Source organism: Scardinius erythrophthalmus (assembly GCF_964197995.2).
Source record: "Scardinius erythrophthalmus genome assembly, chromosome: 13".
In the NCBI taxonomy this organism is placed as follows: domain Eukaryota; kingdom Metazoa; phylum Chordata; class Actinopteri; order Cypriniformes; family Leuciscidae; genus Scardinius; species Scardinius erythrophthalmus.
The window spans coordinates 6328465-6347134 of NC_138233.1; the positions used below are offsets into that span (position 1 = coordinate 6328465).

Here is an 18670-nt window from a genome sequence, read left to right on the forward strand (position 1 = left end):
AGTATCTGGACACAACCACCATACAATGAAAAAAAAAATCCATTCACTTTTTTTTTAATCCTCAAAAAGCCTAAACACTCTCAATAATCAAGCCGTTTGGATTTTCTGAACAATATGATGCCATATTGCTCTTGCTCCACCCACGACCGCTGACAGACTGTCCTGTATTAGCATATTTCCGTCCTCAGCCATTTCTGCCAAGGCAGCACTTTACGTGTCTTGTGTCGACACGCCCCACGGAAGAGGGGTGGAGTGAGCAGTTGTTCATTATCTTTTAAAGAGACATGCACCGAAACGGGTCGCTGTGAACAGAGCCTGTTTTTGAGGAGGTAAAAAGGGTGTTGTTTTACACAACCATTGAGGAATTTTAACCAAAGTATGTTACAAACTTTACATGAAGACCCTAAAGAATCATACCAACTTGTGGAAAATGGGCATCCGATGACCCCTTTGAAGTTCTGAAAGTGTCACAAAGCCACAGTGTTCACACTCTTTAAGAAGGCAACCTATAATTATATAGGTTATAAACAAAGTTTTATAATTGTGTTTGCACATTAAACCTGGACAAGGAGAAAGTACTTAAACTTGAGTGAAAAATATGACACACTTCACCTTTGAAAAAAGAGTGTGAGGAAAGCTCAACCTGCTGTTATTTATTACCATAGACTGTAAAAAAAAGAAAAAAAAGATGGACGACTGGTCTCCAGTTCCTTCCATTGAAGAAAAATGAAGCCAAAATATCCCAGATAAGGTCATTGCCAATTATGTCATTCGAAGCCTGCGCAGTAGTGATCCTGAGGTGGAGCCGAGGCATCAAGGTCCCGCACACACTCCCGCTCCCAAAGACTCAATCACAAGCACAGCTGTCAATCATGACGTTACACCCCATTTGTAGCATCAAATAACTAAAACCAAACTATCTTAAAAAACGAATACTTGAACATACATCAGCATGATAAGAACTACCAAAAAATGACAGAAACCATCTTTGAAAAAAACTAAAATTTAAATGGAAGTGGATTTTTTAGTTTGGCTCGAGTCCCATTCGATAACATGAATAGGGACCTATACTGTAGTCAGCCACCAGGGGGCGATCGATTCACTTTTCAGAACGTGTGCAGAACACTTGTTATGCATTTCAAATAATAACTAACAAAACAAAAGTTAATTTTTTAACAATCATGAAGCACCAAATCTAGTAACATTAAAAGCCATTTGGACTGAAAATGGACCCCATTTACTTTCTTAAGACTTATTCCCAATCTTTCACTAAAATATAATGATTTGCTTGACTCTGAAACAAATCTCCTTGTTGGCTAAAACCTTGCTTTTAACAATGCAATAAATTCCTGATGGGTAAAATCAAATCCAAGCTTCCATTTTGTTGTTGTTGAGTAGTTTTACTCATAAATAGGGCATAATATGGGATGCAATTGCAGATTCTTGACTTCAAAGTTCAGGTTGCATGAGCTTCCCACACCACCCTGAATTATGCTGCTGCATTAGAGACCTTTATAAAGGGATACAGAATCAAAAAATGACAGTAAACGGATTGAAAACCATGTTGACATCATCCAAAATACTGTTAATAGAACATTCCTGGTTTAACAGAAGAAAATAAAATCACATACGGTAAAGATACAGCAATGTGTGTAAACGGGTTTTTTTTGTGTATGGGCCCAGCACAAAATATCAGACCATAAGCACTAACGTGCATGGTCTTATAGATAAAAAAGGCTAGTCAAAAACAAGCACCATCACGAAAAATCATAACATTTACACCAAATAAATAAATAAATAAATAAATAAATGGTAGCACTTTATTTTGATGGTTCCCTTAAGACATTGTTAACTACAAGTAATGTTGCACCTACATGTCAACTGACTTACAGTTAGTAGAATGTCAACAGTGGACTATCAAAATAAAGTGAAACCAAATAAATAAATAAATCACTGTAATTTGCTAATCTATATCACAGAGAGAGGTCCAAAGTCAGATTCTCACAGAGCAAAACACGTCAAACCAAACGTAACATCATTTTCACTACGTACATATGTACAAAGGCAAATGTCATTTCAAAAGCACTGCTGAAAAAGCTGTAGAAAAGAGCGGCGAGAGATAGAGAGAGATAGAAAGGCATCTTGCAACAATCCACGACACGTCTGTCTGGAGCAGATGGGAAAGAGCGTCGGAGCGTGATTATATTCAGAGTCCCTGGGTGGTATTGGCCTAGTCTTTGGTCCTGCTTAGTGGAACCGTTCGCAGCCCTGGACGCCGTCTAATAAGAGGGCACCATGTCTTTGATCACGGGTTCTCTGTTCAAATACGTCGCCCAGTAAACCAGGTTGAATGTCCCGAAGAGAACTGGAAACATGATACGGGATATGCGGTCGATTTTACTCACGCTGTTGAAGGTTTTCTTCGCCTCGGCTGGTTTTCCGTCGGCTTTGGTCTTTCCCGGTTCGCCTACGTTCCCCTTGGCGATGGTGGGGAGGACCGTGTCCTTGGTGATGTTGGGGGCGTAGTTCGCCACAGCGACGGCGTAGGCGTTGTTCTTCTTGATGACTGAAGCTTTCTCCTTTTTCTGTGGGAAATTGAGAGTTTTCCATTTTTAAGAAGTCATTACTTTGGAATATGCTTGTCAGTCCTGTTTGAGGAGCTAATTGTAATTCTGGTTGGATAGTTTGGTTATGAAAGCGAGTAAGAACAATATTTTATGACCGAAGCTAATGTATCTAAATAATTATAATTTTGTGTGCTAAAAAAATGACTAAAACTTATTCTAAAATTAAAATAAAAAATGTCTAGTTCAGTCATGAAACTCTAGAGGTTGCAGACTGATATGTCCTCTAAATGCAATCTGCAAACAATCACTTCATTACTGCACGGTAGAAGCTGATTGGCCTCTGCTGATCATGCAGCCAATGAGATTGCTTACTCAACGTTTAAATAGACTGGTTGATTGTTTGCTGTAAGCTAGTTCTGCAGAGCGCCATCAGAGTTCCTCTGAACCCCTCCACCTCCCCAGCTCCACCTGCCTAGATCTGCTACGGAATTTATACATTCATGAAGCAGCATATTCAATTACATGCTAAAACTATTCAAAGAGTTGTCATGATTGAACTGGAAAAATGAAATAAAGGCACAGCTGTGACTCAACTTCCAATGCCAAATCTATTTATACAATTTATACAGATAGTTAACATAAGATGATTGGCCAGTGTCCACGCTGACAGTATTCAATCTGCTCCAGTCTCCCGGACAATTTGAGCCTCAAATACGGATGTCAATCCCAAACATTGTGGGAATGCAGCCTTTGTGTGTTATACATCATCCACTTGCCGGATAAAACCGCACTAGTTGTAAAACATGAGTGGTATTATGATGAGGAGTTGATGGGACAGCTGGAGGTGTCAAGGATGAGCAGACTCATGATGAAGAACAGGGAGGAAGATTCATGATTCAATAAGTTCTTGTCATAACAGCAGTGGAAAAATTCCGCTGTGCCGGCACCGCTTGAACACAGAAAAATAACAAGATCCCACACATGACAAACACTCATTAATAACAACTTTCTCTCTCCGTTGGCATGCCCACACACACCAACATCAAGAGACACATGCAATTCACACATATGGACCTGGATAATATAGTTAAAAATGATATGTGTGTTTGTGTGTATGTACATATTGTCACTGTAAAATATCTCCATATTTCATTTAATTGTTGTTTGTAAATCATTACTATTGGTCACCCTTTACGTATGTCTGTGAGTTTTGCAAATATTTAACCAATGAAAAGTATTAAAAAGAGCTTGTGACTAAACCTCGTAACTCCACCCGACGGCGATGACATACACAATACACACACACACACACACACACACACACACACACACACACACACACACACACACACACACACACACACACACACACACACACACACACACACACACACACACACACATCTATATACAGTATGTGTGTGTGTGTGTGTGTGTGTATATATATATATATATATATATATATATATATATATATATATATATATATATATACTGTATATATGTACATGTGCGACACTGCGTGGTGATGATATACACAGTACACACACACACACACACACACACACACACACACACACACACACACATATATATATATATATATATATATATATATATAAATAATATACACACACACACACCACCTTATATACCACTTTTCACAATACAATCAATTTATTTTTCTCATGAAAGTAAAATGGGTTGTAAATGCCATTTAATGTTGACTTTAAAGGGAAAGTCCAGCTCTGAGTGATACAAGATGACTCAGCAGTGAAACAGGACTGACTCGCGCAGGTGTTTTGATGGTGAATGCGCCGAGCGTTCAGTCTGTTTCTCCAGCTGGGTTCTCGGCACATGCCCGCAGGCCCTGCTCTCATTCCGGGTGTTTCAAAAGGCCACAGACCTCCACCTCCCCCTCACCCCGAGAACTGATGAATGCGTCTCGGGAAGCAGCGCTGCGGTAATTAAAGAGAGTGACAGTAACTATAGTAATGCATCACTATAAACGCAGGATGGTTACTAAGAGAGGCCGTTTGCTACAGTGTCAGCTCAAACACCACTGAAATCCAGATGAAGATGAAGAGCAAACCAGGACCGAAACAATGTATGATCACTGGAAATTAGTTTAACTACTTGCTACTCCTTAGAAGTCACTTGGAAGTCTTGAATCAAATCAGTGAAGATCTCCTTTCTTGAATCAAATCAGTGAATCAAATCAAAGCAGGAAGTCTTGAATCAAATCAGTGAAGATCTCAGTGAAGGTTCTGAGCATCAGGTCAGAGTGTAATACAAGGTTTGATAGCATCTAAAATCAGCTTGAATACATGCCATGTTTAGGTGTGCATGTTAAAATGAACACTGACAACGTGAGCATATGCTGTCAAACAGCCCTCAGTGAAACAAATGAAATGACAATTTAAAATCCCACAGAGCCTATTTCATGCTTAAATAATTTATTTATATGTTTTTTTTTTTTTTTTTTTTTAATTTATGTGGCAGACTCTAAATAAACAAATGAGACACAATGCGCACAATGTGTTTTCTGTGCCACTAGGAAATGAATCTTACACAGTCTATGAAGAAAATACAGAAAATTACATTCAAAATTAAAGGTGCTGTATGTAACTTTTTTTATAAAATGAATCCTTTTTTTATTGCCCGTCTGTGAAGGGGTTGTAATCACACATTACATTGATCCACTTTTCGTGTTTTGCTATTACCTCTGAAGGCCAGTATTCCTATTTTTATGTGAAGTCTCCGGGTCGGATTTTCTGCGAAATCCACCGGATGTGACGTGCATGCGCGCTCCCGAGCCTACAGTCTATTGCAACTGCACTGCAGCTAACGACATGGAGTCTGATAACACCAAAAAACGACCTGCCTCCAGCACAACACAGACTCCAACACAAACTCCAAAAAAAAAAAATATATATATATATATATATATATATATCTGCTGAAGCTCGTCAGGCCAAACGTCAATCGGATCGACTCAGGACGAAAACACGGATCAACATCGGCAGAGCGTTTGAATTGTGGAGACCTCCGTTTTGAAATAGCAAGGTAAAATATAACATACATAAGACATGAAATGAATACAAAAGACTGTTCCATGATAACAAAAAGCAGGTGCTTTAGGATGTAACTTTTATTTTATGTTCTAGATCTACTGTCTAACGTCACTCATCCCACTACTATCATATTGTTTATAATACACATTTCCAGACATGTTCAGTACAGTAATATTACTTCCTACTGTCTTATTGTTACACTGAAATTGTCCAGTCTAGTTGACTAACCGTTTTCGTTTTCATTCATTGACCTTATATTGACATTGCTGATTGTGAAAGATACACAAATAGTTAGTAAAATAATGCTAGATAACACCACATGTCGGCAAAATACAGTCGATGTAACGTTATCATGGTACGAGCATGGAGCATTAGTTCTATGTCAAGCTGATAAAAGTAGCCTATTATGGTAATGTTGCAGTGGGAGTTTACATGAGTTTCCAGCATGTTGTGTGATGCTTTCTCCGTTGTGTTGAAAAGTGTGGCCGCCGGTAGTGAGTTCGCGATCTTGAGTTTGAGCACGCGCACGAGCACTGTTGTTGCAATCTGAAACATCACCGCTAGAGGCCGCTGGATCCTACATACAGCACCTTTAATTCATACAGAAAATTAAGCCTATTTTTTTTTTCATTAAAAATATTTTTGCATGGCAATATTTTATTCACAATTATGCCATGAAATATTAAAAACAAGTCTGTTGGCACTGCAGTAATGAGAGCGAGATTGATTTGCATTATGGCAATGTGAATAAGACTTCACCTTTTTTAATGAAACAAATTAGTTTTTCTTCCTTTTGCTTTTCGGAGTGAAAACAAGACTTGGACATTATCTTGACAGGTTATGTAAGATTCACTGTAGTTGCACCCTATCTATTAGATTGATTAGGTCTATTTCTGGTGCATCAGACTCCGGAAAACTTTAAACCAAGAAATGTAGGTCTACTTTCTGTGACTGTGACAGAGGAAGACAGTGCTAAAATCTGCATAAACATACCGATTCTACAGGCTGTCATTTCTGATTGGCTGACTGACCTTTAGTGGGAAGAATGTGATTTGTGGAGAAGATTCGAAGGCTCATGAATAAGCAATGATCTTGAGTCTGACTAGAGAAGGAAGAGACCCTTATGAAACTGATATTAATCAATCTCAGATAATGAGAATAAGACTCCAGAATTGATGGTGTGGATGTCTGTCAGAGAGACAGGGTGACGGTAAATTTCAGGGTTGACCTCACTGGATTACAATAATTCTTTGCAGAGTACTAAAATCTCAAAAGTCATTAAAATCATTTGACTGGAAAATAGCATATAATGCAGTTTTGCTTGGGCTTAATTTTAACTGTCTGTGCTGTCATAAGGCTTGTCTGCAAATAAATGTCTCTTGCTGTATATTCTGGTATATAAATCTTGGATTGTCTTTCCATCATTAATGGTTCATACTGTAAATGAGATTTAAAAAAAAAAATCTCTTAGCCCAAGTATTAAACTTTTGAAACCATATCTGCACCATGAATCATATCTAGACTTTCCTCTAAATCAGCCCATATTGTTTGTATGAATAATCTCTAACTGATTTTTTTTTTTAAATGCTATGCCAGCATATATGGCTGTTCATGGTGGAAGCCAGTTTAAGTTATTAAAAAAAAACTAAAGGTGTTTAAGATTCATTTTTTTCTAAAAACCTTAAGATTAAATTTGGATTTACTTGGTTAAAAAATATCAACAGAACAAAAGATGTTCAACAAATGGGTAGAAGTATTATAGTCCAGCAAAATATGTTTAATGGACAGTGGATTCTGACAAGATTAACACTTTGGTTCATTTTCTCTTGATAGTAAAAAAGTATGTGTGAGTCTTGAGTGTCCTACTCAGCACTGTGTGTAAATTACTGGATCCCAGCGATTATTACAAGGGAATATACGTTTTGTCCCATTATCAAGATTTATCTCAAGTAATTTGTTGTTTAAAGGGGAACTTGGCAACTCTAGCCATTTCTTCGTTGATTTTTACTTTTGTTGTTGCATGTTTTCTCAACGAGTCGCATGTTTTCTCTACAGCTGTGGGGCGTATATCAATCAATCAATCAATCAATCAATCAATCAATCAATCAATCAATCAATCAATCAATCAATCAATCAATCAATCAATCAATCAATCAATCAATCAATCAATCAATACCTTTATTCGTCCCCCAGTGGGGCAATTAGTTTCGCAGCATAGGAGTACACAAACTTACAAAAAAAAAAAAAAAAAAAAGTATATATTTCACAACACTGTCGTAAAAAAAAAAACTCACTTGTGGCACCCTCCTCCCCCTTTCTACCGCTGCTCATGTGCATTTGTTATTATCGGAGCCGACCAACTTTATCGTGTGGAGCTATGTCTACCGAGGCGGGTAATACATCATACACAGTATCATAGAACATTGACCTGTACATTTTGTATTATGTTATCAGCCATTAGCCGTAACGGGGTGGGCGGATGAAGCTAGTGTGGTGGGGTGAGTAAGTCCCCTCCCATGTATTTAGAGTGACAGCCAATCAACTCCCGATTCTTGTCTATTTAAAGATTGTGTTTATGCCACCTGGTCATGCGTCATTGTTAGCTCCGCCCCTTGGTGCGGGCGCGCAGCCATTCAATGCTGGACTAGTGTTTGGTTGGCAGCTCCGTGGTGGTGTGCAGGCTGTTATTTTCCCCCAGGTAGGTTATAGTTAAATATTTGTTGATGTGGACTTGTGCTGTTTGCGATAATAAACTGCGTGCTCTTTATTCCAGTTGGTTTGTTTCCATATGTTCCATTCATATGTCTAAGCTGCTGTGAGCCATCGTACGCCTATGCGGTTCCGTGATGATCACCTGGTACGTAAAGTTATTCTTTTAATAAAACATTTTACTCAATTGAGTTAACCAACTGATGTCTGATGTTTCTAGCAGGATATTTGATTCCTTTGAGGATGCTCTGTCTTAATGTGGGCGTTGGGCTGATCGTTTTCTGCATAAAGGCCATTTAGACGGCACTGCTGTTTTGCTGCTGTTTCCTTGTTTGTTTTGCTGTATGTTTTCCACGCTAAAACCTTTTGATCCGTTTTCTGCCGAGTTGTGAACGTGGGCTTGCTCTTCAGTCATATTAGTATCGGCTGCGTGTGTGCTAATTTATTTTTTATTTTTTACTTTGTCTTTTGTTTCAGTTTGATTTTGACTATTTTGCAATTTATTTAGTTGCAACCTTGTTGCTTTGTGATTTATTCTTTTGTCTATAAGTCAGTGCTCATTTGTAGCGAGGTTCGCGCGTGTGTGGTTTTTGGATAAGACACCTAGCTAGCCTACCCTGCTACGAGTAAGCTTCGGCCACCTTAGAAATTTAATTTTCTTTATTTTGTGTGTGTTGACGTACGGTGCTGTACTATTGAGTGACATTCTGCCTTGCTGTAACCTGAGAGTTTTATCTATTCATGTGAATTTAATAAACTCTTTTTTTTTTTTTTTTACTGATATCCACATCTCTTTGCCGTCCATGGTAACAAACCTGTGTGCCCTATTTCCATTGGGTAGTTATTTCCCCTTTCTCTGAAAAAAGGTTGAGTAGTCAGCTTGTCATATTAAATTACCACTGTAAGATTTGGTGTTTGTCAACTATTCAACCCCACCGCCACTCTACACTAGCAAACATTACCGCTTATTTTTATCTTATCTTCCTCACGTCCTCCACCGAGAACCGTCTCTTTGGTCTTTTCGCTGGAACATCTGAAGAATGATCCATCGTCGCTTGTTCTTATAGCTAGCCGGCATGGCTAATCGTATTGAGGGGGGCGTGTGTGTTTGTTGAATTGCCGTAAAGCAGTTTGTGTTTCTTGCTCATTCTCGCTTCTCACGAGACTTCCTATTTCCAACTTACCGGGATGTTAGTCCCCATGTTGCAAGGTTGGTTTTCCACCTGGGAACGCTGGGGGAAGCAGGGAATGTCACCATTCTCACCAGAAAAGGTTGTTTAACCATCAAAAAATATTTCTAAACGGTTTTATTAAGTTGAAATAGTTGCCAAGTTCCCCTTAAGCACTGATCTCATTCTGACTGCCAGTTATTTTTGGTGTATGCATTTAATGTTGGTCTCAGATCTGTGAAAGGTATTTTACTGGTTCTGTGGATAACGTCTGCTTGCTCATTACCAGAGACTTCTTTTGTGGCCAGCACAGCAGAAAATAATATTAAAATTCTTTGATTCAAGAGATGACAATTTGATTAAAATCTGCAATGTTTATTTGTGATCGGTTTTTATAGATTCCAATGCTTCAAGACATGATTTTGAACCAGTTATAAAAAAATCCTGTTGTGAAGATATCTCAATGAACTTCATTGCCAATAGCATTTGTCTCTGCAGTGAAAACTAAACCAGGGAATCCATCTGTGTATATTGGGGTATGTTGTGGGAACATTGCTCTCATGTCCAAAAATTGGAGATGATAATCATTCGGATGAGTTGTAGATTTTTGGTTTCTTGTTAAATCCAGGCTTTTTGAGATGGATGAATCCTGCAAAAATGTGTCTGTTTCAAAATGTTTAAATCCACTTTCTGTTCTCCAGATGGGTTTAAATGTGTGGACCAAATGGACGGATCTAACCGCTGAATAGGCTGGATTTTCATTATTTGTTTTAAGTTTGATTGCATATTTTAAATCCAACTTTATTCGTCTGATTTTCCAAGGACTGTTCACTGGCTTCCACTTATGGACTTTGGATTGATATTCTATAAGCTCCCAAAGCCAATCATATGCCTTGGTGGTGTAGAGTATCCAAAAGTCATATAAATGATTTCCTGGCTATAAATTATACTTTCAAAGGAAGCTTTGAGCAAATCAAAGTTCTATACAAATTCTTCTGAGTTTACAGTAACTGTCTGCTCACCACATGGTTTAGGATAAAACCTTTAAAACATTCATGGCTTTAAAACATTTATTTTTAAGTAATTTAATGTGAGGAATAAAAGACAGATTCCTGTCAAAGGTGATACCAAGAAACCTGGTCAACTTTAATGGTGACTCCATCCATAAACAACTCATTGTCACTGGTTCATTGTACAATGAATGAACAAAGCTGACAGAAATGCATGAAGACAGTTTTTGTTTGTGAGAACTTGAAACCATTCTGGGTTGACTAAGATTGTATTTTGTTAATCTTCTTTCCTTGTGTATTGCAATGATTACTGCCCCACATAAAGCTATGGCTATTAAAATCTCCCATTAGAATAAAGGGAGATGGGAGCTGAGCGACAAGGTTATCCAAGTCCATGTGTGTCAAATTTAAATCAGGAGGAATGTAAATAGAACAGACTATAATGGTTTTCTGCAGCATCAGTCACCTGTAGATTGCAGATAATATTTATATGACTATGAATCACCTCATTTCTTATTAAAATGGCTGTACCACCGGAAGCCCGCTTGTAATTAGGGCAGAATACTCACATTTTTAAAAGAGAAAGCCCAATCAAATGGTAATTGTATCTCCTGAAGACATACAAAAAGAGAATTAATAACTACAGTTAAACGCAGCAACTCCATACAATTACCCCTCACACCACGACAGTTTTCATTGGATGATAACATTATTAGGAAGAATAGGAACCATCCTAATTCTACCTTTAGGAGATGGGCTTCTACTATGGTGTTCACCCTCTTTCATTTCCACATCTTTAATTTGTCTCGTCTTTCAAGTTTCTTCTTTCTTTGATTCAGGATAACCGATCCTCTTTGAACATCTGAACTTCTGTTTTTCCTATTCTTTGATTACATAGAACACTGTTTTGTTGCAGCTTAATGATCACCTGTGCAATTACAAAAATTAGGTTTTTTTTTTTTTACAACTCTCCTTGTCATGGTCTTCCTCAACACAATTACAACATGTGTTTGTTGTTGCAGCCATTAGATATGCAGCCTGTGTTTGTACTTTTGACAACTGAAGTAATGGAAGCCAGAGCAAACCACATTTCTCAGAGACCAAGATCTCTTCCCCCGCAGACAAGGGTTGCAACTCACAGCAAACGAGTCGTCCCTTTTTTTGTTTCTTATAACAGTATTGGGATAACATGGATCTATGGCCATGTTTACACCTGGTATTAATATAAGTGGACGACACTAAATACAGGTGTAAACGTTAAACGTTTGAGCTTGTCCAGTTTCAACCACTTCCAGTGGTAGTTGAAAACACATTCGCCCAGATTGATTTCGTACTGTAGACTCTCATGTGGTCGAATGTGTTCAGAAAGCCACAAAAGACACCTACTCTCCGCCTACTGACTTAACGCGAGAACATTATGGGAAGAGCTCTAGCCAGACGGGATTTAAACTGTCGGCTGGAGACCCAAGTTTGGTTTAAAGTCGAAAAATTTACCAAGCACAATGTTCTCTCATCATTCCTGATTTCTAACACACACTCACAGTGTTCGGTTGGTCTTGTGGCTGTTAGCAGAAAAAAAAACTGCTGCTTTATGTGTGTTTTTCTGTCGTCTCCAGTCGCGTTCATATCTAAATTGCGTGAGCTTATTTTGTATATTAAATCGGAAAATCTGAACACATCAGTTCTTGTTCAGCATTTTAAATGAACGCCTATATATTTTACAGAGGTAAACCGTAATGAGACACATCACTTTTTCTAAGGTACACTAAACAGATGGAGAAACATTGGATGTATACAACAACAAAACATACAATGTTAAAATAAAATAATGGATGATTTTATATAATCATTTAAGATGGATTTAACAAGAAATTTTGAGTTCATAAGTTGAGCACATGTGAGATCATTATGGCCTGTTTCTGAGGAGAAACATCTGAGAAACAGGAAATTTCAGTAAAAGTCTCTGCTTAACCCTGTATGATATATGAAATAACTGTCAGCTTTTCCCCCCCGATTTTTTTACATGAAACATGGATGTGGCCATTTATATTCAAAATTATATACATAGACCAAAAACAAAGCAGGAATATGCAATTTTGTGCAGTTACTTCCAGGCTTGAATTTCCTGTCAGTCACTTAATTTGTCACCTGAGACGTCACATTACTCAAAAACTGAACGCACTGTCACCAAGTTAATCAATCCGATCCATACGCCGCCCCACCCGAACAACACAAAGCATGCTGGGAGATGATTAATGATCATTACCTTGTCATTGACCACACTCTTGCCATCCCAAGCCCAGCCGCGCTTGGTGAAGTAGTTGACGGTTGCAAACTCTATCAGGGCGGAGAAGACAAAGGCGTAACACACGGCGATGAACCAGTCCATGGCTGTGGCGTAGGCGACTTTTGGCAGGGAGTTACGAGCGCTGATACTCAAAGTGGTCATAGTCAGTACAGTGGTCACACCTGAGAAGAATATAAACAATAACAATGCAATGCAAATTACTATAATAAACCAATGCAGAGCTCAGTTCAAACTTAGAACTTCTTGAAGTTAGACTTAGACTTAAACACTTAAACTCATGCTGAAATACAACTCAAAAGTTTTCACCAAGATGCAGTTGTATGACATCTCACGAATGTGGCAGAAATCAATTCCAACTTTAAATGAAAAATAAAAACATTTTAGCAAATGTTTGCAGAGAATGCAAATGGTTTTGACAAACGTAGACACACACAAATTTGTTTTGTATTGCACAGCATTATTTATGGAATAAAACATAATTTAAAACACTTAACAACTGAAATAAAAATAAAAAGTTATAAATAAATATTTTTAAACAAACTGGTCAAAATTGTTCCCAAAAACACATCTTCCATTGGTTGGGCAATATAGATAAATAAATAAAACAATAACAATAAAACAATACAACAATAAATAAATAGATAAAACAAATTATCAAAACTGCTCCCAAAATATCTTCCATTGGTTGGACAATACTGGTAAATAAATAAATATGTAAATAAATATAAAACTATAAAGTCAAGTCAAGTCAAGTCAACTTTATTTATATAGCGCTTTTCACAATACAGATTGTATCAAAGCAGCTTCACAGTATTAAATAAAATAGTACATCAGTGTTTGTTTCTGGTGTAAAACATCCACGTTTGGTAATGCAGATCAATAGCACTGGTGAATCGATTAATCAATTTAAGTATCCCCAACTGAGCAAGCCAAAGGCAACAGTGGCAAGGAACCGAAAAACTCCATCAGGTGACCTAATGGAGAAAAAAAAAACCTTGGGAGAACCCAGGCTCAGTCGGGGGCCAGTTCTCCTCTGGCGTTTATGAAGTAGAGACCGGATTTAACTGTAAGATTAAAATATTATATGAATGCCTGGCTGAAGAGATGCGTCTTTAATCTAGTTTTAAACTGGGAGAGCGAATCTGAGCAACGAACAGTATCAGGAAGGCTATTCCAGAGTTTTGGTGCTAAATGTGAAAATGATCTCCCTCCTTTGGTGGATCTGGATATCCTAGGTATGACCAGAAGCCTCGAATTTAGTGATCTTAAAGAGCGCGATGGATTATAGGGCGATAGAAGATCCGTTAAATAAACTGGAGCTAAGCCGTTTAGGGCTTTATAAGTCAGTAGCAATACCTTGTAATTAATACGGAACTTTATAGGTAACCAATGTAGTGATGATAAAATTGGTGTTATATGGTCAAACTTTCTTGATCTAGTAAGAACTCTAGCGGCAGCATTTTGGACTAACTGTAGCTTGTTTATTGAGGATGCAGGACAACCAGCTAATAAAGCATTACAGTAATCTAGTCTCGAGGTCATGAATGCATGAACTAGCTTTTCTGCATCAGAAACAGATCGCATGTTACGTAATTTAGCAATATTTCTAAGGTGAAAAAAGGCTGTTTTTGTAACATATGAAATATGATTTTCAAAAGACAAGTTACAATCTAATATAACACCCAGGTCTTTTACTGTAGAGGATAAAGTAACAGGACACCCTACTATGTTAAAGTTGTATTGTAAGAGGTTTTGTGGGCGGTTTTTTGAACCGATAAGTATTACCTCTGTCTTATCTGGATTTAATAAAAGAAAATTGTGCGTCATCCAATCTTTTATATCTTTAACACACTCTGTCAATTTGGATAATTTAGCGTTTTCATCCGGCCGTGATGAAATATATAGTTGAGTGTCATCAGCATAACAATGGAAACTAATTCCATGTTTCCTTATAATATTTCCAAGTGGCAGCATATATATTGAGAATAATAGAGAATTTTATTGAGAATTTTATATAAATAAAAAATATAAAATATTATATATAAAAATATAAATAAATAAAACAATACAAGAATAAATCCATATATAAATATTGAATAAAAACTGGTCAGAATTGTTCCAAAAAAATTAAATATACATCTTCCATTTGTTGAACAATCCTGATAAAAAAATAAATACAATAATAAATAAATACATAAAATAATTAATAAAAACTGGTCAGAATTGTTCCAAAAAGCACTCTACATCTTTCATTGGTTAGACAATACAGAGGATGGATGGATGGATGGATGGATGGATGGATGGATGGATGGATGGATGGATGGATGCCATGGAACATAACCCAAGTTCGACCTGAAACAAGGTCTTCATGAGCGCAAGAGCTCTTTATACGTGTGGAGCAACACACCAACCTTTGTGTCACAGGAGAAAGTTTTTTAACATCACAAAAATGACATACTTCACCTCAATGACTAAACGTCTCTAAAGCTTGAGTCTGTAGGGATGTCCCTGCTGTTACATCTTTGGTATGCCACATTCTTTCCAGTCTTCGGGCTTGTAATCGACCAAAAACACGACAACACTTTCGCCTTTAAATGCCTGAATCGCTCTCATTCTTTCGCACTTCTGTCCCTTTCTTAGAACTCTGCTGTGTTTACTGCAAAATGAAAGTATTTTTAGAAAGCGACCTGTGAGAAGGGCTTGAATAATTCTGTTTTTGAGGGAATAATACAACAAGATGACAGCCTTCTTTGGTAGGGGACCGGAGAGACAATAACCTTAATGAGAATCCTCGGGCACTTTCACGACTTTTAGTGCTCGATGCTCTGAACGCTCCCAGCTGAGACTCAGTGACATCGTAAAGGGATTCTGGAGAAGAACCTGTTCCTGACTCCTGCTTGATCCGGGTCTGCAATGACAGATCCACCTGACAGACGGCAAGCTTGGGGACTCCGACTGCGACCATGCACGTAAACAAATGCCTCCAATTAATTTCCATCGCCGTCAAACTCTTCAGTATTCAATCCCGGGTGGGACGAGCATGACAGCAGCCAGTGGATGTTGGTTTGAAACGGTTTGACAACCAGAGAGCAGCAGATGAGGAGTTTTGGATGGATCACTTTACCTGACTAACAGAAATCTTCAGGCAAAATGCAGATATACATCCACTGATAAAGAAGTGACAACACATCAGTCATAAAAAAAGACACCACAGTGAAAGCGAAGAGCGAAAGAGGTCAGTAACCGCACACAAAGGATTCTTTTTTAAATGGCCATTTTAAATAATAATCCAAATCATAAGAAGTGTATTTGTTCAATAGGCAAACAGCATATAGAACAAGTTTACTCAGGAACTGGAGATATTAACCCATTAATCTCATTAGGCCTTCAACTCAAATGTATGGCTAAAATAAGTGGTTACTAGACAAGTGTACTAGTTTAAAGTGTCACAGATATATGAATATAATTGTAAAAAATGATAAAATAATATTTATATAATACAAATTGACAGTAAAAAACATACCATTTTTATATTAAACATCACAACAGTCATTAATTATTTAATTTAGGGTTTAAATAAATACAAGTTTAAAGTGTGCTAGTTATGTGATTATAATTGTAAAAAATTAAACTTTTTTGCCATTTGTTATATTAAGCATCACAACAGTCATTAACCATATAATTTAGGGTTTAAATAAATAAATAAATAAATAAAAGGTTTAAAGTGCAATACTTATGTGATTATAATTTTAATAAATAAAACAATGTTTATATAATAGCATTTTACATTTTTGTAATTTGTTTATTAAACATCACAACAGTCATTGATCACTTAATGTATGGTTTCAATAAATAAATACATGTTTACTAGACAAGTGTACTAGTTAAAAGTATCACAGTTATATGATTATAATTTTAATAAATAATATAATAATATTTATATAGTAAAAATGGCAGTAAAAAGACATAGCCTACCTTTTTATTTTAAACACCACAACAGTCAATAATCATTTAGTTTAGGGTTTAAATAAATAAATAAAAGTGTGCTAGTTATGTGATTTATGTAATTTTAATAAATTAAACACTATTTATAATTTGATATTTTTGTCATTAGTTTATATTAAACATCACAACAGTCATTGATCACTAAATGTAAGGTTTAAATGAATAAATAAATAAATGACTAAATGAATGTGCACTCATTTAAAGTAGAATATAAATGAAGACATGGTAGATTAAAATTGATTTAATATTGACTGTATTATACAGCTGTATAGGGAGCAGATAAGAAGCGTGGAGAGCCTTATCGCCTAGGTAGCAGGTGATTTGCTTTCTGAAGAGTTCAAATGTTTAATCATCTCATTCGTAGAGACGCTGTCAGACACTAGACTGCATGATGGAAAAGGATCAGTTATGGCATGGAGAGAAATGTAATCGAACACACTTGAACACTTCAGGCAGATGAAAGGAGCTCCATACTGCCTGTCTGCCTCCGACGACTTCAAATGCTTCTGTTGTCACTTTAAAAAAAGCAAAACACCATCTGAAAAACCATCATCCTAAATTTAGGTTATAAAATGTAATGGTGGCCACCAGAATTCTATGTAATTATTTTTCAGTTTCCATCAAGTATCATTATCGACTAAGCTGCAAACAAACCTATAGCTGACCATTCATCACACATGGCGAGACCAGTCCCTTTCTTCTCCGCTGTCAAGTTAAGATGCTTTCATTTTCTGACAAAAATGAACATTCTATTTGATTCACTTACACTCGCACTCAAAGCCGTAGTATTTTTTTTCTTTTGCGAAGCACAAAAGATGTTTTTTCCATTCAACAGAAGTAAATGTGTATGAACGTGCTGTCAATCTAAAAAATAAATAAGAACATACAATGTACCACTGAATTAATCCATATGACTCATGCACTATATTCCAAGTCCTCTGAAGTCACATGATAGCTTTGAGGGAGAAACAGACTAAAATTTAAGTAATTTATAAAAAAAAAAAAAAAAAAAAAAAAAAAAAAAATCATGGCGTTTTGACACCCATTTATTCAAAATTGCCAATCATTCACACCGTGTGAAAAACCAAGGGATTTGCCATCACTGTCATCAAACCTGGTGCAATGCGCTTTTAACACACCATATTTGAGCTGAAGATTTGAGAGTTGTCGCCGATGGCAAGATTTTCCACAAACTACGTAACTTTGCCGTGTTCCTCACACAAAGCTATTGCATCACATCAGAAGACTAGAGAATATAATGCATGAGTCATACCGACTGCTTTTATGGTGCTTTTTTTGTTATTTTTGGAGCTCAAAAGCCCCAGTCCCCATTTCGAAAAAGCACTCTGGGCGTTCGGCAGTGTAACTGCCTTTGTGTTTCACGGAAGAAAGAAACTCTTCTGGGTTTGCAACAAGACGAGGGTGAGCAAATCATAGCATTTTCATTTTTCGGTTGGACTAATCCTTTATTACTTTAGTAATGCAACACACTGAAAAACACAGTGTACAGCGTATACGTACAAGCGTCATAATAAAGTATACATTAGATAACACTCCGTAGCCATTTAGCCCAGAGCAAGTTTTCAATTATGCAGCTCTCGACCGCCGTCATGCACATCTGAGCTCCATTTTAATGCCATTCTCTCTATTTCAACTTTAATATCTTGACACATCATTTAACTCTAATAAGCTATACACAACATGCTAACGATTCATGTGATGCTCTACAATTAACGTGAGGCATTAATATACTGCCGTTTTAGCGTTATTGTTTGGCAGTACAATATCTCTTTTAGGAACGCTAGCTCTGAACATGTGCCTTATGGAA

The 18670-nt window shown here is 37.0% G+C and overlaps 1 protein-coding gene across 1 annotated transcript in view; it reads right to left on the reverse strand.

Annotated features, from left to right (window-relative positions):
* Positions 1 to 1560: 1560 nt before the first annotated feature.
* The window catches only part of gabra2b (gamma-aminobutyric acid type A receptor subunit alpha2b), a gene marked incomplete at its 5' end in the record, with an annotated part of 85237 nt that continues 68127 nt past the window's right edge, over positions 1561 to 18670 (reverse strand). Inside the window, 2 exons of the mRNA XM_081382708.1 lie at positions 1561 to 2585; positions 12796 to 12998. Of these exons, the coding sequence (XP_081238834.1) occupies positions 2280 to 2585; positions 12796 to 12998 (509 nt within the window). The 3' untranslated portion in view covers positions 1561 to 2279. The remainder of the gene's footprint in view (positions 2586 to 12795; positions 12999 to 18670) is intronic.